Raw genomic sequence first — 21,255 nt, 5'->3', positions numbered from 1 at the left:
TTAGACTTTTATCTTTGGGGTCATCTGAAGGCAATTGTCTATGCTATGAAGATACGAGATGTGCAGCATCTGAAACAATGGATATACTGGAAGCCTGTGCTAGCATTTCTTCTGCGGTGTTGCTATCACTGTGTCAAGAGTGGGAGAAGAGGGTTGCATTGACAATCCAACACAATGGGTAGCACTTTGAACACATTTTATAAGTGGTCATAAACTTGTAAATAACTCATGAAAGAATAAAGTTATGTTAAAAACAAGCACACCATTCCATTCTTTTTCTTGAGAAATTCTCAATAAGTTTGATGTGTCACATGACCCTCTTCCCATTGGAAAAAATAAAGTTGGATCCAAAATGGCCAACTTCAAAATGGCTGCCATGGTCACCACCCATCTTGAAAAGTTTCCCCTCTCCCATTATACTAATGTGCCACAAACAGGAAGTTGATATCACAAACCATTCCCATTTTATGTAGGTGTATCCATATAAATGGCCCACCCTGTACATCACTTGATGACACCACTTCTGATGTCATAGCGGTTAAAGGGGTGTGTTCATCTAACTGCAGGAGCACATCACTGCTCTGCCTCCTGCCACTTCCTGATTGCCAGGAGGCGGTGTGCTCCTGAAGATTGACAGTTTTGACCAGCGGCATAGTCGTACTGCCAATCTGAGCTGTGCTGTCTCCAATGCTACCTATAGAGTCAGCTTTGCCTCTGTAGCATGGGAGAAGCACTCGGGCACTGCATTAATTTATAAGCTGTTTTTGTTTTTACTATAACTGCAGAATGAAGGGTTATTGTTATAAATTATGTCATATTGGTAATATTTCCCAAGCTAAGACTCGATTGGTTAGGAATAACTTTTTCATCACTGTTTCTTTGTCATCGAATGCAATATTGAAAAATAAATTATAAGTAGAACATTTGAGAGAGAAATCATGGGCCTTTAATAGCCTTAGCTGTGGGGCTGAGTTTTTATTCTGCTTTTAAAACGGATTTTCCCATAATGTTCTAGTACAGAAGATGGATGCTATAGATGAAAGTTTCAAATCTTCCTATGTTAGCCTTTAGAAAGAGAAGCTCCGGCTCTGGGGGAGTCAGCTCCACTGTATGCTACATGGTCGCCTACTTATGTGTAAGGGTATTGTATAATACTGCCGTGGGCTCCGGAAACTTCCTCAGCAATTTTAGCTGATTAGTCATTAGCTCTCAGTGATCAACTGATCCATACGATAAGCTTATTTTTGAGATAGTGATGAGTGACATATAAAAGAAGTAAAAGAATACCAAAAAAAGAAGAAACGCACAGAAGTCTTAAATATACTGTAATATTAGTGGTAGAGAGAAGACGTGACCCAGAGGATGCTGGTTCCGCTATATGTTGAGATATGAGTAAATGTAGGCTGGAAACTAATTGAAGAGATTTTTATGCTAGGACTTTGGGAATCTGTTGCCAGCAAACCTGGATTTAGACAAAATCAGGTCCTAGGCAAAGGTTAAAAGTGGGGTCCCAAATGCTAACATATTGCACCATGACGCAGAAACATTTAGGTTGCATGTACACAAGCTGATTTCACGAGCTGAAGCACGTTCAACTATATTGAAGATGTCTGGTGTTTATCTTCCTCTTTACACAGGGTGACAAAGAATGATGGGGACAGAATGATCTCTAAAAGATCATCCTGCCCCCATGTAGTATCATGTTATCAACAGCTCAACTCCTGTTAACACCGGGCGATGTGCTGCCGAGAATAATGACTTTTGTTCCGGCGTAAGCAATCTAGTCATCCAATGAATGAGCATCAGCCCCTGAACTCTAATCTGCGCTACCGGTAATTATAAATGTGGATACTACATAAACATACAGTATCTGACTCATAAACTGTATGTTACACACACATGTATATACACATAGCAAACGCAAATGTATTTCTACACATACTGACATTTATATGTATATACACAGAGCACACACATATCTATACAGAGAGCACACACATTTATATACATAGCACATATATACACATACAGACATGTATATACACAAAGAAAACACACACACACATATATATACACTGAGCACACACATGTATACATAGAGCACACATGCACATATAAAAAAGCATATACAGTGGTGGCCAAAAGTATTGGCACCCCTGCAATTCTGTCAGATAACACTCATTTTCTTCCTGAAAATGATTGCAAACACAAATTCTTTGGTATTATTATCTTGATTTAATTTTTCTTCAATGAAAAAAACAAAAAAAGAATTGTCCTAAAGCCAAATTGGATATAATTCCACACCAAACATAAAAAAGGGGGTGGACAAAAGTATTGGCACTGTTTGAAAAATCATGTGATGCTTCTCTAATTTGTGTAATTAACAGCACCTGTAACTTACCTGTGGCACCTAACAGGTGTTGGCAATAACTAAATCACACTTGCAGCCAGTTGACATGGATTAAAGTTGACTCAACCTCAGTCCTGTGTCCTTGTGTGTACCACATTGAGCATGGAGAAAAGAAAGAAGACCAAAGAACTGTCTGAGGACTTGAGAAACCAAATTGTGAGGAAGCATGAGCAATCTCAAGGCTACAAGTCCATCTCCAAAGACCTGAATGTCCCTGTGTCTACCGTGCGCAGTGTCATCAAGAAGTTTAAAGCCCATGGCACTGTGGCTAACCTCCCTAGATGTGGACAGAAAACAAAAATTGACGAGAGATTTCAACGCAAGATTGTGCGGATGTTGGATAAAGAACCTCGACTAACATCCAAATAAGTTCAAGCTGCCCTGCAGTCCAAGGGTACAACAGTGTCAACCTGTACTATCCGTCGGCGTCTGAATGAAAAGGGACTGTATGGTAGGAGACCCAGGAAGACCCCACTTCTTACCCCAAAACATAAAAAAGCCAGACTGGAGTTTGCCAAAACTTACCTGAGAAAGCCTAAAATGTTTTGCAAGAATGTTCTCTGGTCAGATGAGACAAAAGTAGAGCTTTTTGGGAACAGGCATCAACATAGAGTTTACAGGAAAAAAAAGAGGCATTCAAAGAAAAGAACACGGTCTCTACAGTCAAACATGGCGGAGATTCCCTGATGTTTTGGGGTTGCTTTGCTGCCTCTGGCACTGGACTGCTTGACCATGTGCATGGCATTATGAAGTCTGAAGACTACCAACAAGTTTGCAGCATAATGTAGAGCCCAGTGTGAGAAAGCTGGGTCTCCCTCAGAGGTCATGGGTCTTACATCAGGACAATGACCCAAAACACACTTCAAAAAGCACTAGAAAATGGTTTGAGAGAAAGCACTGGAGACTTCTAAGGAGGCCAGCAATGAGTCCAGACCTGAATCCCATAGAACACCTGTGGAGAGATCTCAAAATGGCAGTTTGGAGAAGGCACCCTTCAAATATCAGGGACCTGGAGCAGTTTGCCAAAGAAGAATGGTCTAAAATTCCAGCAGAGCATTGTAAGAAACTCATTGATGGTTACCGGAAGCGGTTGTTGGAAGTTATTTTGGCTAAAGGTTGTGCAATCAAGTATTAGGCTGAGGGTGCCAATACTTTTGTCTGGCCCATTTTTGGAGTTTTGTGTGAAATGTTCAATGATTTCATTTTTGCTTCATTCTCTTTTGTGTTTTTTCCTAGCAAGCAAATTAAATGAAGATAATAATACCAAAGAATTTGTGACTGCAATCATTTTCAGGAAGAAAATGAGTAAAATCTGACAGAATTGCAGGGGTGCCAATACTTTTGCCCACCACTGTACATACGCACATATGTATTCACTAAGCACATTTATATGCACAAAAATGTATACACAGCGTGTACAAATGTATACATAAAGCACAGACACACACATAAGTATACACAATACACATATATGTATAAAAATATCACATACATATGTATACAGAGATTGCTTTCAAACACACATAACTGTATACACAGAGCACATACATACACATGTATACACAGAACAAATACACACATATGTCTACACAGAACACGTAGCTGCATACACAGTATTTTGTCTAGAATTTGGAGGAACAACTTAGAAAAATATTAGTTGTGTTAGCTATGTAAATTGTTTGTGTTTTATTGGTGTATTACAAACAGCAGAAAATTTGTACATTTTGCTAATAAACCTTTAAACAATTTTGATTGCCGCTGTACATGTGTTTTATATATTACCAGGCAAGAATAAATGCAATTTTAGCAGAACGGCACCAAAACCAAAAGGACTACAACCAAATAAAAGAGGAATTGGTGAAGGCGGCAGAAGAGATTGAACAGCCAGTTGCTGCTCTGGAAGCACAAATTGCTAAATTAACAAATCTTCATGCTAAAAAAGCAGAGGTATTCTTCTTATGGATGAATTACTTTTTTTTTTATAACAGTAGGATTTACTATTTTACTCTAAGACATTGCTCGTTTCACACAAACCGAAGACTTCTATTGATGTGGTGATGAATTTAGGAGCAGATTGTTAATATTCAGAGCTGGTCTTTATCAGCTGTAGGACAGAATTTTGACAGGTGTACAGTAGAAAAACAGAACTTGTGATTTAGCACATCTTATAGTGTTATCATTGGCCTTACATAGGACTGCACTCCAGCATCAAAGTGGTTTTCCGGCTATGAAAAAAAAAATCTTATAGTTGCTGGTTTTTGTACAAAACAATGTACCATGTTTAATAATGTTTTTGCCTATGACAATTTCATCATTGTTTTTCGTCAATTAATACATCATTTTCAGTACATAAAACTTAAAGGGAATCTGTGACCAGGTTTCTTCTACCTCATTTGAGCGCAGCATAATATAGGAAAAGAGACCCTGATTCCAACGATGTATCACTTAGTTTACTGAGGGCAGCAGTTGTGACACAATCAGAGCTCTGAGATGTAGCTTGTAGCAGTGCTGTTAAAGCTGCCCCCACCCACACCACAGCTTTCTGTGGACATTGTCTATTGATAGTAAGCTGCTTATCAGGAGGGAGCAGAGTTGAGCAAACGCTCACAATAGCTGTAGCCTGGGCAGTGATAATCTCATGGTGATAAAACTTTCTTTGTATGAAAAACATCACACAGTTTAATAAATGACATATTAAAGAAAACTCAAAAAGTGGAGATATACAATGTGGGGTCCGACAAGATAAATAACCAGCAAAGAGAAAAAAAACTGGAAAATAACTTTTATTGATACTATTAAAATTACATAAATATACAAAACACTCTTATGTATATACACTGCTCAAAAAAATAAAGGGAGCACTCAAATAACACATACTAGATCTGAGTGAATGGAATATTCTCATTGAATACTTTGTTTTGTACAAAGTTGAATGTGCTGACAACAGAATCACACAAAAATCATCAATGTAAATCAAAGTTAGTAACCAATAGAGGCCTGGATTTGGAGTCACACACACAATTGAAGTGGAATGTAATGTCCTTAAAACAAGTCAAAATGATGCTCAGTATTGTGTGTGGCCTCCACGTGCCTGTATGACATCCCTACTGTACAACGCCTGGGCATGCTCCTGATGAGGCGGCGGATGGTCTCCTGGGGGATTTCCTCCCAGACCTGGACTAAAGCATCCGTCAAATCCTGGACAGTCTGTCGTGCAACGTGACTTTGGTGGATGGAGCGAGACATGATGTCCCAGATGTGCTCAGTCGGATTCTGGTCTGGGGAACGGGCGGGCCAGTCCATAGCTTCAATGCCTTCATCTTGCAGGAACTGCTGTCACACTCCAGCCACATGAGGTCTGGCATTGTCCTGCATTAGGAGGAACCCAGGGCCAACTGTACCAGCATATGGTTTCACAAGGGGTCTGAGGATCTCATCTTGGTACCTAATGGCAGTCAGGCTACCTCTGGCGAGCATTTGGAAGGCTGTGCGGCCCACCAAAGAAATGCAACCCCACACCATTACTGACCCACTGCCAAACCGGTCATGCTGAAGGATGTTGCAGGCAGCAGATCGCTCTCCATGGCATCTCCAGACTCTGTCACGTCTATCACATGTGCTCAGGGTGAACCTGCTTTCATTTGTGAAGAGCACAGGGCGCCCGTGGCGAATTTGCCAATCCTGGTGTTCTGTGGCAAATGCCACGCGTCCTGCACGGTGTTGGACTGTGAGCACAACCCCCATCTGTGGACGTCGGGCACTCAGACCATCCTCATGGAGTATCTGTCTACACAACCACAATAAGCCATATACTCCATGGAGGTGACCTTTATGTAATACTGGGAAGAAAATAGCCTTTATTTACACGCAAACATTTTAAGGAACATTTGGAGTTTGCCAAAAGCCATGTGAGAGACTCCTCAAATGTATGGAGGAAGGTGCTGTGGTCAGATGAGACCAAAATTGAATTGTTTAGCCACCAAGATACATGTGTTACTTCTGAAGGTGAAGATGCCGGGGCCGCTACCCAGCCTTATCTCCTGAATTAGCCCTCCATCTGTTCTCTTCCCTCACCAGGGAAGAGGGGCGCTACCATGCACCGCAGTACACCAACCCGACAAACAAGGCAACACAACCGAAGGTTAACAGAAAACAACAGGTATAGAAAATATTCACTCACAAATAACAGAAGAATGCACCGGGGAGTGGAGGAAGGGGAATAAACCAAAGTAGAGGAGGGGAGTGAATTCCCACATTTACAAACCACGCAACAGTCACAGATAACTGCTCCAGAACTCCTCATATGAACACCTCTCCTCCGAAACCATGCAGGGAATGATAGCTCTTTCATGGATTTGAATCAGGAGCCAGATTTTATAGGGAACGGGAGTGGCTATCTGAGCTCAGCTGAGAGCTCAGGGTTTTCCAACATGGCCGATGAATGCCTGTTCTACTAAAAAGAATAAACACCATTAAAATGAAGGAGAAGTGCTTCTTCTCAGCGCAGGAGTAGGAGCAATCAGATGGTGCTGTCATCTGGCTCCTCTCTGTTGCAGAAACCCTGTGACAATACCCCCCCTCTACGAGGGACCTCTGGAACCTCAGGTCCGGGTTTATCTGGGCGTGCCACGTGAAAAGACCTGCTGCTATTAGCGGTAAATCACTGGCTGAGTGCCCCTGAAGGAGGGAAGGCCCTAGGCAAATGCCTAGTTTGCCCCACCATAACACCATCTCTGCCTATGCACAGCTATGGATTGCAGGTCAATGTGGTAGTTTTTGTACACAGACCAATAGTCAGATTGTAAAAAATGGCAGCATGCACTACTCTGATCTGCATTCCGGATCAGACTCGACCATTATAAGTCAATGGCTCCACCAAAACTGGATCACATTGGAGTTTCCATCTATATATCATACATTTTCCACAAATACATTTCAATTATAAAAATAGGAAACTGTATTTGTCCTTAATTATTTATGATTTTTTTAATGTAAAAAACAGAAACGGACACACTGATGGCATATGGCTAGTTTTTTCTGGACGTAAAGTGGATTATTTTGCTTATGCTTGTGTGAATCCAGCCATTACCTAGAGTTTTTGCAAAACAGATGTGTCTCTTTTTCACTTTTTTTTGCTTATTTTCTGAATGTCTTTGCATTGATTTTTCATTTTTGCTTTCAGCATTTTTTAAGCATTTTAAGCATTTTTTGGCATTTTATTCTGGTTGTCTTTTTGTGGAACTTTTATGAGAATTTTTCACAGCATATTTTGAAAGGTTTTTTTTTTTTAAATCCATTAAGTAATGAAGAAAAAAAAGTAGTTTTTTCTTTTTTTAAATTGAAGAAATGCTGAAAAAATACGCAAAAAAAACACCTGGACGTCTTTTGGGTGTTTCTTTAGCCTTTATATTGAATTGTATTGCAAATATTGAGTGTCTTCCTAGTCAAAAATGCCAGATGAATGTTACGTCTTTTTAATGCTTGGCCTGATCATATGACACAATATGAACTGTGAGTTGTTTTCACATGAAAATTAATATGTTCATTTTTCAGAGCGCTTTTGCAGCGTTTTCTGTACACAAAAAAAGGGAAAAGTAGGAAAAAACACTTAAATGGTGATAAATATGTTGGTAATCAGAAGACTCTGCTGTAAGGTCCACATGTAAGGATTAAGTCATGATAGAGTTAACAAATGTCGAGTCAAATTGCTGAAGTGACAGAATGGACAAAAGTGTGGAAATTGCCGTTCAATGAAAAGGGGGCAAAACTATACACTTGAATAAGAAAAATCAAAAGTCGGACTGTAGGATTAATGATCATGTGTCAACTGCCTGTCATATTATGTCAGAATAAGCTTCTGCATGTAGGATTGTAACAGTGTATTAGAATGCAGGACAATCGGAGCTGTATACCAAGAACAATCATAGCTTATTGGTACTAGGGTTATTTGTTCATCAATACCACCCTTTACTCAATGATCCAAGGTTACATTACTTTTACAATATATTTATATTTTCATAGTCTTTTTCCATTGCCTTATTCTTGACCTAAACTGCACTTGCCTAATATCCAATTAATTCTTTTCAGTCTTGCATATGATACTCTTAAAGATGACTTCTCACCAAATATTTCATGTTGAACTGGACCCACATTGTAATAGGAGCTGTCAAGCAGAAAAGAACATATTTTTTTCCTCTCCGTTGCGGAGACATTAGCAATGTGTGTACAGTAGCTGCCTGTTTATGACTGGTCAGCTATAGAAAAAGAAAGTTGTGCATACTGTCAGTGAAATCTCTCTGGCAATGTCCACTTGTACTTAAAAGAAAATTAACTCATTAAGTGCCAAAAACTTTGACCACTAATATTTCCGCAACAAACAGGTGAATTAAAAAAAGCGAGACAAAATATTTCATTCTGCTTTGTAGCGCTTGGTACACATTTTTCATTAGGTTGCATATTCTGTACAATAATAGTTGCCCAATAATTCTGCACACATAGATGTTTTCCTAAAGGCTCGTTTACATGAGCATATTTTCCGTCCGAGTGATATCTGTGGGAAAACCAAATAGTGCTTGGACCAATATTGTTCAATGGGGCAGTGTAGATGTACATTTTTTTTTTCACTTACTGAATCTGCGTGTGAAAAAATTGCAGCACGCACTAGTTTATTCTGTAAATTGAACAAGACTCATCCCCTATTCCTATGGGTGTGGCAAAAAAATTGGATGCTACAGTAAAAAATCCATTTTTTATAGATACATTGTAATTTTTGTAGAATAGGAAACTGTAAATGGTATTGTAAGTGAATAACACAGCTGCTGTAAAAAAACGGAATTTACGTAATGACAAGTGAGAAAAAAAAATCGCCCGAGTATCATCATATTGCAAAGCGCTTTACATCTTCGTCATCACTGTCCCTCACAGTCCCAATTCCTTATCAGTTGTGTCTTTGGACAACCTGTCTGTTTAAAAAAATACACTCTTTAAGAAATATTCTGTAGCATATTTTATTGGAACATAGCATTGTGCAGTTAGCCTGGTATTCCTCCTACACACAGAATGAAGCAAGTGTGAAAAGGTGGTGCAAGCTGCTACAATTGCAGTGTGTACAGTGTGTATCAAGTGCAGCAGCACAAAGTGTGTACCATATGCAAACATTGATTATATGATTTTTAGGCTGGGGTCAGACTTGCGAGAAACTCACACGAGCCTCGCCCGTCAATACCCGTCACTGCCGCCAGCACTCGGACCGTTCAGCTGCATAGAAACTCGGACGTTTCTCGCACATCAATACCCGGCACTCGGATAGGAGCATTCAGCTGCATGTATTTCTATGCGGCTGAAAGCTCTAATCCGAATGCCAGCGGCAGAGCCCGGTATTAGCGTGTGAGACTCGTCCGAGTTTCTCGCAAGTCTGAACCCCGGTCTTAAACTGCATTACTGCCATATACAACCCCTGGCAAAAATTATGGAATCACAGGCCTTGGAGGATGTTCATTCAGTTGTTTAATTTTGTAGAAAAAAAGCAGATCACAGACATGGCACAAAACTAAAGTCAATGCAAATGGCAACTTTCTGGCTTTAAGAAGCACTAAAAGAAATTGAGAACAAAAATTGTGGTAGTCAGTAATGGTTACTTTTTTAAACCAAGCATATGGGACAAAATATGGAATCACTCAATTCTGAGGAAAAAATTATGGAATCACCCTGTAAATTTTTATTCCCAAAACGAACACCTGCATCAAATTAGATCTGCTCATTAGTCTGCATCTAAAAAGGAGTGACCACACCTTGGAGAGCTGTTGCACCAAGTGGACTGACATGAATCATGGCTCCAACATGAGAAATGTCAATTGAAACAAAGGAGAGGATTATCAAACTCTTAAAAGAGGGTAAATCATCACACAATGTTGCAAAAGATGTTGGTTGTTCACAGTCAGCTGTGTCTAAAATCTAGACCAAATACAAACAACATGGGAAGGTTGTTAAAGGCAAACATACTGATAGACCAAGGAAAACATTAAAGCGTCAAGATCAGAAACTTAAAGCAATATGTCTCCAAAACAGGAAATGCACAACAAAACAAATGAGGAACAAATGGGAGGAAACTGGAGTCAACGTCTGTGACCGAACTGTAAGAAACCGCCTAAAAGAAATGGGATTTACATACAGAAAAGCTAAACGAAAGCCATCATTAACACCTAAACAGAAAAAAACAAGGTTACATTGGGCTAAGGAAAAGCAATCGTGGACTGTGGATGACTGGATGAAAGTCATATTCAGTGATGAATCACGAATCTGCATTGGGCAAGATGATGATGCTGGAACTTTTGTTTGGTGCCGTTCCAATGAGATTTATAAAGATGACTGCCTGAAGAGAACATACAAATTTCCACTGTCATTGATGATATGGGGTTGCATGTAAGGTAAAGGCACTGGGGAGATGGCTGTCATTACATCTTCAATACATGCACAAGTTTATGTTGATATTTTGGACACTTTCTTATCCCATCAATTGAAAGGATGATAATGCATCCTGCCATAGAGCAAAAACTGTGCAAACATTCCTTGAAAAAGACACATAAGGTCAATGCCATGGTCTGCAAATAGTCCGGATCTCAATCCAATTGAAAATCTTTGGTGGAAGTTGAAGAAAATGGTCCATGACAAGGATCCAACCTGCAAAGCTGATCTGGCAACAGCAATCAGAGAAGGTTGGAGCCAAATTGATGAAGAGTACTGTTTGACACTCATTAAGTCCATGCCTCAGAGACTGCAAGCTGTTAGGCTATGTGCACACGGTGCGGATTCTGCTGTGGATCCGCAGCGGTTTTGGCCCTGCGGGTCCGCAGCAGATTTAGGTGCGTTGTACAGTACCATTGTTTTCAATGATAAACTGAAAAACGCTGTGCACATGCTACGGATTTTTCCGTGCGGATTTGCTGCGGGTTACAATCCGCAGCATGTCAATTCTTTGTGCGGATTTCGCTGCGGTTTCACACCTTATCCATTAAGGATAAGGTTTCACACCTTATCCATTTTGTCCTGCGGATTTACCTGCGGATTTTTCAACAAAAATCAACAAAATCCGCACAACCTAAAAACTACATGTGCACATACCCTTATAAAAGCCAGTGGTGGTGCAACAAAATACTAGTGATATATTGGAGTGTTTTTTTTGTTGGTTTGTTTTTCATGATTTTATAATTTTTCCCTCAGAATTGAGTGATTCCATAATTTTTCCCCTCTGCTTGGTTTAAAAAAGTAACCATTACTGACTCCCACATTTTTTGTTCTTGATTTTTTTTTTAGTGTTTCTTAAAGCCAGAAAGTTGCCATTTGAAATGACTTTAGCTTTGTGCCATGTCTGTGATCTGCTTTTTTTCTACAAAATTAAACAACTGAATGAACATCCTCCAAGGCCGGTGATTCCATAATTGTTGCCAGGAGTTGTAGAATAGACTTATAAAAATTGTGATACCTATTGCGCAAATTGACCAATTCATACCTTTCTTTAATGGTATGTTAACCTTTTTTTATGAGACATACATCTCCTGAGCCAAGAACTTACAAAGTTAAAGGGCGGGTAATATCCAGCACTAATTAAATGTTGCTGCATATTTTTGCTGCTGAAAAAAACGTAGCGTCTTACAGGCCCAGCAAAGTGGATGGGATTTATAGAAATCTCCTGCCCTCTGTGCTTTTTTTTTTACTCAGCATAAATTGACATTAGGTCTGTGTTTCAAATTCACAACGTGCCAGTTTCGCTTGTGGATACGTTGAGTTTTCTGTGCAGATTTTCCAATTGACTTGTAATAGGTGCGGAAAATCTGCAGGTAAAACACACACATGCGTTTATAGTGCGGTCCACTCCAGAAATGCACTAAAAATGCATATAATTGACACATGACTGTATCACTAAAGTACTATCAAAGCCAAATACCAGGATTTTTCAAAAGCAATTCTGCTTTATTTAAATGACTTACCAACAAGAGATAAAAAGGCTATAAAAATGCATGTAAAGAAACACTCAAAAATGCAATAAATAAACATAAGTAACATAATTTACATAATAGGTACAGAAACTCTGCAACATCAAAAACTCACCAAATATGTCTCATGCAAAATGTACACCGAGGGTATGTGCACACATTGAAATTTTTCTGCACCAAAAACCAGAGTGTTGGCAGGAAAAGCGCTGTGTAAAATATGTGCTTTTTTGAAGCGTTTTTGGTGTGCTTTTACTTATGTTTTTGATGCAATTCATTTGAATGAGTTAAAACGCTGCAAAAACACTCGAAGAATTGACATACTGCATAGTTAATAGTAAAATAAACAGCATGTGCATGAGATTTCCAAAATCTCCGTCACATTGTTACTACTGTAAAGTGCCTTATTTTTACCCTTGAAAAACACAAGGAAAAAACTCAGAGTATGAACAAGCCCTCAGACTGAGGGCTCATACTCACTTGCGAGAAATACGGACGAGTGCAATCTCCTAAAAAATCGGATTGCACTCAGACCAATATTATTCAGTAGGTGACATCTCATTTGCTAGTTTTTTCTCAGTCAAAATCGGACTGAGAAGAAAAATACTGCGATTTGCTTTGATTCTCGGACGAGACTCGCCAATGCAAGTCAATCGGTGCAAGAAAAAATCCCACGGCATATGGACCATACAATGCCGTCCGTTTTTTACGCACCGGTGTCCTTTGAAAAGCCGGCAATTCATGTCCGGCTACTGTAAAATCACACTGACAGCTCACAAAACAATAGATATATACACACACAGAATACATACATATATATATATACACATGTCAGTGACACACATAGATATATATCTATATATATAAAATTGAATGTATGTGTGTATCACCAACCAATCACAAAGCATTTTTAATTTCACCAGAGCTGTTTTAAAGAAGGTGAGCTGTGATTGGTTGCTATGAGCAGCAGTTTTCCTTGCAACCAATCACTAAGCATCTTTCATTTCACCAGAGCTGTTTAAAAGAAGCTGAGCTGTGATTGGTTGCTATGAGCAACAGTTTTCCCACTCCACGACAACACCTCAGCAGACACTGACCGGGTGGGAGAAATCTAGCATCCCCGGGAACATAAGCTCCCAGCCATTGGCTGCCCCCCAGAAAGGAGCAGAGAGCACATGACAGAAATGAATCACCCCTTCCTGTGCCCATATTCCCATCACACCTCCTCCATCCCATAGGCACATCTTCCCTCTTAAAAGGATCTTTGGTATGGAAGCTAGGGCAAATCCTCTGCACTCTGATTCAGGCCCCAGACTTTTATTAAAGAGATCATTGGTGTGGAAGTCAGGGCAAATCCACTCAGCACTGTGGTTCTGACCCCAGGGTCTCTTAAAGGGATTATTGGTAAGGAAGTCAGGGAAAATCCATCCAGCACTTTGGTTCTGACCCCAGGCCTCTCTTAAAGGGATCCTCGGTATGGAAGTTAGGGCAGTTCCACTCAGCGCTCTGGTTCTGACCTCAGGCCTCTCTTAAAGCGATCATTGGTATGGAAGTTAGGGCAATTCCACTCAACGCACTGGTTCTGACCCCAGGCCTCTCTTAACCCCTTTCTGACCACTGACGGGATAGTACGTCAGCGGTCAGACTCCCCTGCTTTGAGGTGAGCGCCGGCGGTGAGCCCACTTCAAAGCCGCCACATGTCAGCTGTTATAAACAGCTGACATGTGCCCGCAATAGTCACGAGTGGAATTGTCGTCTGCCCGCGCATATTAACCAGTTAAATCCCGCTGTCAAGCACTGACAGCGGGCATTTAACTAAAGTTTCCGGCCGCCGGGCCGGAAGTGAGCTCATCGCTGACCCCGTCACGTGATCGGGGGTCGGCGATGCGTTGCCTGGACTACCAGAGGTCTCATATAGACCTCTATGGTTGTTGCATGCAGATCTCTTTGAGCGCCGCTTGTCGGCTGGCACTTAAAGCACAGCAGCAAATCTGCTACATATGGGCGATCTGCTGTAAACCACTGAGGAATCAATGAGAAGCTGCCAGCGGCAGCTTCAGTGACGTCAGTGCAACCTCCCAGGCTGACCCGCAGTGAACTCTTGAGCGTGTGAAAATAACAGTTCATTTTACCATGCTGCTGAATTCATCGCAGATCAGGCTGTGAGTCTGCGCAGTATCAGTGACATCAGCGCTAGTCACTGATGCTTTGAAGACTCCCAGCCTGGCCTGTAATGAATTTGGCAGCGGAGGAAAATGAACTGTCCCTTTCCCACAATGCAGAGTTCACCACATGTCAGGCTGGGAGGCTGCACAGGCTGCTTCTCATTCATTCGTCTGTGGTTTACAGCTTGGGCGGTCGCATTAGCGTGGTGCGCGGGCCAATCACAGCCATGCCAGTTCTTTGCATGGCTATAATGACTCCGGATGTGTCCATAGTCTAAAAGCTTGTTGATTGGCTGCACTGCAGCCTTCCAACAAGCTTTATTAGGCTAATTTCACACTGGACATTTTTGCTGTGTGTTTTTATGGGTTTTTATGCTAATTTTTAGCTGCTTTTTATAGTACCAGCAAAGCCTATGAGAATTCAGAAATCTCATATACATACATTGATTTTTTTGTCATCAGTATTCTGTGCTTTGCATTGTTTTTTGGACATAGAGCAAGTCACTTCTTTCAGCTTTTTTTCAGCATTTTTCACTTGAATGGGTGGTGAAAAAATGCACCAAAAATAAAGGTATGTTTTGCAGCGGTGGTGTGCCAAAACCTCATTCTTTTTCAAGACTAAACTGTATCAGCATGCAGAAGAGTAAAATCTAGCATCCCAAAACCGCCTTAAAAATGCATCAAAAACGTTGCGAAAAGCGCAAGAAAATCCCCAAAATTCTTTTTTTTCTGCAGCTTCTTTCCTGCCAAGAGATCTTGTTTTGCTGCAGAAAAAAATGCTGAAAAACACCTAGTGTGAACTTGCCCTTAGACTGGTGAACCCCAACAGGAAACTGAACATACAGTAAAAAGTCTGTGTTCAGGGTTCGGCACCTGACACTAGGTGTCAAGTACGGACCCTGAACTTTACTATTTGGGTTCGGTCATCTCTAATTCTGAAACACGTATTGATTGCATTTCTCCAGGTGCGGCAGCATGATTATAACTGGATATATACTATATATATGTTATTTTTTTTCCTATAGTGTTTTATTCCCCTGTGTTGCTCATAGTGTGATCTTTGTTCTCTTTATTTTCCCTCTGAGTCACCAGGCCATCACCAATATAATTGGTAAAACATAGTTCTTATTTCTTTGATCTTTGTTTATTATATTTTATATAGGACATCTTTTTGTCAATGACCCCTTTTTGCTTTATATTCCTGTTCCTGTTATGTTGCTTTCTTGTATCTTACAAAGCTGTAAATTACTAAGTAGTGTGTAATACTTTACAACTTTATAAGAGTTTCCTTTTCTAATAAAAGTTTATTAAAAAAAAGTTAGGGTTCCATCAAAGAAATGTCACCTTGGTGTGGCTGGTGGGCACACAAGTATTGGCCAATTTATGCATTAAAGGGGTTGTTCAGGCTTGGGCTTCAAGTCTGTAGCCACTTTATGTGGCTGCAGACTTGTGAATTCTCACGGCTCTCGCAATGTGTGGTATCAGGATTCTCCGGTGTAGACATTGTGAGCGGCGGTTCATGTGACCACAAGTATGTGTTTTGTATACTGCCAGCCACATTCCGACTAGACGTATCTGGCCTCACTCAATTCACTTGTATTAACCAAGGCAGTGTACGTCTAGTCGGCACGTGACTGCATGTATGCTAATCGCATAATTTCAGTTGCTTACCTACTTACTCATGGTGGCTGCATATAGAGTGACTGCGAACTTGAATCCTTATCCTGGATAACCCTTTTAAATACATCAACAATATAAGTATACTCTACATGGAGGAAATGTGATTTAAATAAACATATGAAATGTTTGCATATCTCTTAGCCTACTTTCAGACTTCAGTTTGGAAGCATCAGGCGCGATGCGGCGAAAAATGTAAAAACCGAATCCGGCGCTGGTTACCACCGGATCCGGCTTTTCCGCCATAGACTAGCATTATCGCCACATTGGGCATGATGGCCATGCGGCGTGTCCGGCTTTTGCCGGAAACGGCAAAAAATGCCTGTCCGGCGTCTGCAAAAAACGTTCCCTGCAACGTTTTTTGACAGCGCTGGACCGCTTTTTTCCACTGCGCATGCCCGAAATCTTTCTCGCCCTCTCCCTCTCCTGCACCGTCTCCGGCCTCAACAGATGATCCGGCGGGCTGCGGCTTCTACCGGATCAGGTTTGACAACTTTTTTCGGCAGCCCGCCGGATTTAAAAATCTGAAGTCTGAAAGTAGCCTTAGATGTTAAAAAGTGCAGTAACACACTGCATGAATTATCTATCTATTTATCTATCAATCTTGCTGCTGAAGAAAAATATCTGTGACATTCTTGTATAGCGTTGAAACAATGATTTATTGCTATATGTCTGTGTCTCCTAATCGTTAGTACCTACTGAACATAGAATGTTGTCACTTCCCAATCAGTGGTAATCAATGGGTATGAATGTATTATTTCATGTAACAAAAAGTACTTCTTACTAATAGCAATTTGTATTCAAGTACCAGCAAGACTTATCTCATTAAATAACTTCATGAAGATAAAATTCATTAATTGATTGAGCAGAATAGCAGATCTGCGTAGAAGCAAGTAAACTCTGCATGCATGTGAAATTGCATCTATGTTCTTTAATTTTTTAGCTAGTGAGATCTGTTGTAGACTTTGTTTTCTTGCATTTTAGTGTGCAGAATGCAGAATTGTAACAGGCCAAAATGTATAAACTGAGTTGTGCAGCATTATACACTCCTCTACTTTGAAATTGCAATATTATGTAGGAACATTCACAGGATCAAGAGATGTGTTATTGATATGCAAATCATGACAAAATAGAAGCAAAATGTTCAAAACATCTCGACTTATTCAGTATCGAGTATGAGAACCACACGCGGAAATACATGTTGTGACGACACAGCATTTTGTTGTGAACTCATTTTCTGGTTTACCTCTGGCTTCTGGTGAGGGTGGTGGAGCTGTCTGTGTTGACAGAGGAGTCGTGAGTTTTCCATCCGGGCTCCCTCTAGTGGTGACAGTAGGTAATCAAGCTGATCTAAATTGCAGAGACCTGCCACCTGAGGAGGAGGACTGTGATTGGACATCAGGAGTCTCTGACTGGATTTAAGACAGCCGACTCCCTAATTTTGTGCTGGTGATTTTTCCTGCCCTGAGGCCCTGTTTTCCAGTTCTGTTCCTGCCTTCTCAAGCTAAGTGTGCTCTCCTATTTTTTCACATGAGATTTGGACTGGTTTACTCAGTTTTTGTGGTCAGCCAGCCCCTGCTGGGGCTGTGCTGAATTTCCATTCTTATGTCTCTGTTTATGCCAGTTTGCTTTTTGTCCCTGATCAGATTGGTCTCTTTTTGCTCTGTCTTCAGAATAGACCAGAGTGCTGATATAGGGAATTGAAGTCTAGCGACTTCAGGGTTTTTGTTATCAGAAAGTGTTGGGCATTTTTTGGCAGGGTCTTGTGCGTGATTGCAGACAGCATCTTTCCTTTCCTGTCCTTTCTAGTTAGTGTGGGTCCCATCATTTGCTCAGCCTATTTTTCTATCTGTGTTTGTGTTTTCATCTTGTCTCACCGACAATAGATGTTTGGGGGCTGTCTATTGCTTTGGGGTCTGCTCTGGGGCAGTTTAGATTTCCCCTTTTCTTGCTTTAGGCTTATTTAGTTCTCCAGCTGTGACGAGGCATCTAGGATCTTCGTAGGTACGCTCCACGGCTACTGCTAGTTGTGTGGATAGGATCAGGGGTCTGCAATTCGCTTAGTTACTAACCTCTCTGGTTTTCTGCGGCTTAGCTTGTTTTTGCTTTTCCTCCTCGGTGACTCATTCATAACAGCATTTCTTCTTAATTATGCCAGACGTAAATTCAGTAAACTGTTGTCTGAAGTATTGACTCTTCTTGTAGGTTGAACTGATATTTGCAAAGGGATGAATGGTTATTTACTTCCTATATAAGCTCCTACAGTTTATTGTACTGCTATGTTTGCAAAATAGGGATGCAGGGTCCCTGATGACTGCTGATATGTTGATTACACATTGTAGAGGTCCATGCAGTTTGTTGACTTGCAAACACTGAAGGATAAACTATAAACAAACAATGCAAGTTAACCTCATCAAATCTCTCTCTTGACCTCTGGATGTTGGCTTGAAGGACAACTGTGAACTATATAAGGAGAATTTTTCCTTTGTTCCAAGAGACTCTACAGGATGTCAGCTTAGTGATCCTCGGCCACAGCTGGAAGAACACAGAACTGATTCTTTGACCATCACTGAGCCCTCAGAGATGTCATGAACAATCCAAGTTGGGATAATCAGGTCACCTGGCCACATATCTCACTGCCCTTGGATAGCTTACTAAACTTGTCGTTACCTCCTCTATGTGGCGGCCCGCCAAAAGCGGGGTGCCACTGTTGGGGGTAGTCTGCCCTGGAAGCAGCTCTAATCCCGGTGAGTCAGCGGAAGGGTGAGACTCTGTAATTTGCACCATCTTGGGTATTTGCTGGGACTGTCCTATATGCTATCGTTTGCTGGTGGTTCAATAAATTATTGCCACACTGTTTTACCCTCACCCTGTGTTGTCTGAGTAGTGCAGTCTTTCTAAAGACAGCTGGGCCAGTGGACGAGAGCACCCACTGACCATGTGACTCCACACATGTACTTACACACCTTGGCTGCTATCAAGAAGGTTATTCATGGGTAGTAAAAGAATTTTCTGACATGCTGAATGCACTTGGTCAAATAATCAAGATCCGCTGCATGCAGCTGTCTTTGTAATTCCCAACCAATGGTGTCCTAGATGTTCTTAATGGAAGACAAGTCCAGAGATACTACAGGCCATGGTAACACATTTAGACCACACAAGCTGATCATAGTAGCACGAGCAACATGCGGCCTGGCGCTGTCATGCTCAAAAATTGCTCATGGGACACTTTGGAGTAATGGCTGTAACAATGGTTTAAGAACTAACTAATGTAACACTGAGATGTTAGTGTGCCTGTAATGAAGACTAGAGGAGTTCAGCTACTGTACACTATGCCACTCCTCACCATAATCCCAGGAGTAGATACTGTATACCTTTTTAATTACCTCTTCATGGCATTCCCCACTAGGTCTCATCAGGAGTTGAAGAATAGTGGTCCGTTCTATACCGCAAGTGAAATTAGACTTCAAATACCAGGCCAAAGAGTTTAAACAAAGACTAAGCAAGCCATAAGAAGGTGTTTGCATGACATCCAGCTACAGGTGTTTCATTGACCACATTCAACCACTTTCAAAGGATATTATGGTGCAGACCAAGATGCTAATGGAGGCAGGGATGGAGGTCTATATTCTTCATTGACAAGTCTCCCTTTTGTCTTGGATGCAATAATAACTGTATATTGGTATAGAGACCATGTGGGCAACGTCATAAAGAGACCTTCACACTGGAACATGCAAGAATCCCAGGAGCAGTTTCTCAACATGAGAACACCATGCCGAATGTTGCTCATGCTACTGTGAGCAGCCTCCGTGGATCTGGAAGTATCTTAATGAATGAGGAGCATCTGACTCCACTACAACCCCCCCCCAGCATCAAGACCGGTGTGAACAATGCTGGTCTTGATGAACCATGCTCATTGTTTTTATATCAAAAGTGTCCATAGCTTTCAAACTCAGCTCTATATTATTGACCCTGATGGAATAGCCGCACAGATTTATAGGGATAAATCCCACAAATTTAGTTGCCTTCTAGACTATGTGTATGTATACAGCATAAAAATTGCATTTAATCTCATTTTCATTATAGATACCAAGATAACACTGATGACAATATGAGATGATCAGGAGCATAATATTTGCTTATACTGTAGTTGGTGACTTGCTTTTTCATGCAGAAGTTTGAAAGTCCATGTGACCTCAGTAAAGCAAATCTCTAGAAGTTCTCTTCGTGGCTCAAAACAGCAGCTTTGGCAATAAGGCTGCCCCCATAGTCGTTTATACAAAATAGAATAAAAAAAAGACTAAAAGTATACAATCAGAAATTAAAGTTTGTAGATAATAATTTAATATCTGAATTTAAAAGGAACCTGTTACCTCATTCATGCTGCCCAAATCGTGGTCATCCATGAATCAGAGCTTGGCTGCACGACTGCATCATAGATGTAGACGAGACTAGCCAGGTCTGCCCCTGGCCGGCTTTTTGCTGTGCCGCTCAAGATAATTAACAAGCCCCACACTATGGGAGAGACCTGAAAATTACATGCTGCAGGTCAGGGAGAAGCTGGCCAAGAGGCGTAGCATGTTAGTCTTATTTCTGCATATGGTCCCGGCCAGATTCACAAACTATATCCTCTTTGAAACGCCAAAGCATTTTGGAGAAAACCATTCTTGGCTGTAATCATGCCATCGGGCTCTGATCATGCTGGCAGTGGTTTGGGCAGCATGAATCAGGTGACAGGTTCCCTTTAACTAATTACGTTATGATACAGTCCTTGAACTATGTCCTGGCAATAACAGTGCAACTAGTATTATGTCTGAAATAAACACTAAGGCTAGACGTAGGCAGAGCTGAAGGAAGAGTTGCAGTGGGCGGGGCTTAACGGAGGGAGGAAGTAGGCTGCCATCCGCAGCGCTACACAACGCAAGTGTGAAGCCAGTCTTACAGTTTTACCTCTTGCTACATGATTGTAGATATTTTTGTGATATGGGGACCTTTCCATCCAAAGTCATGGCTA

The 21,255-nt window shown here is 41.0% G+C and overlaps 1 protein-coding gene across 1 annotated transcript in view; it reads left to right on the top strand.

The window, feature by feature from the left end:
• Positions 1-21,255, top strand: part of CCDC178 (coiled-coil domain containing 178) — an 805,328-nt gene that overhangs the window by 225,083 nt on the left and 558,990 nt on the right. Inside the window, exon 14 of the mRNA XM_073583735.1 lies at positions 4,196-4,357. Coding sequence (XP_073439836.1) covers positions 4,196-4,357 — 162 coding nt within the window. The remainder of the gene's footprint in view (positions 1-4,195; positions 4,358-21,255) is intronic.

The sequence above is a fragment of the Dendrobates tinctorius genome, unplaced genomic scaffold (genome assembly GCF_039654945.1).
Source record: "Dendrobates tinctorius isolate UK_male_01 unplaced genomic scaffold, ASM3965494v1 ptg000081l, whole genome shotgun sequence".
NCBI classification, from domain to species: Eukaryota; Metazoa; Chordata; class Amphibia; order Anura; family Dendrobatidae; genus Dendrobates; species Dendrobates tinctorius.
This window is presented reverse-complemented; position numbering and strand designations above follow the sequence as displayed.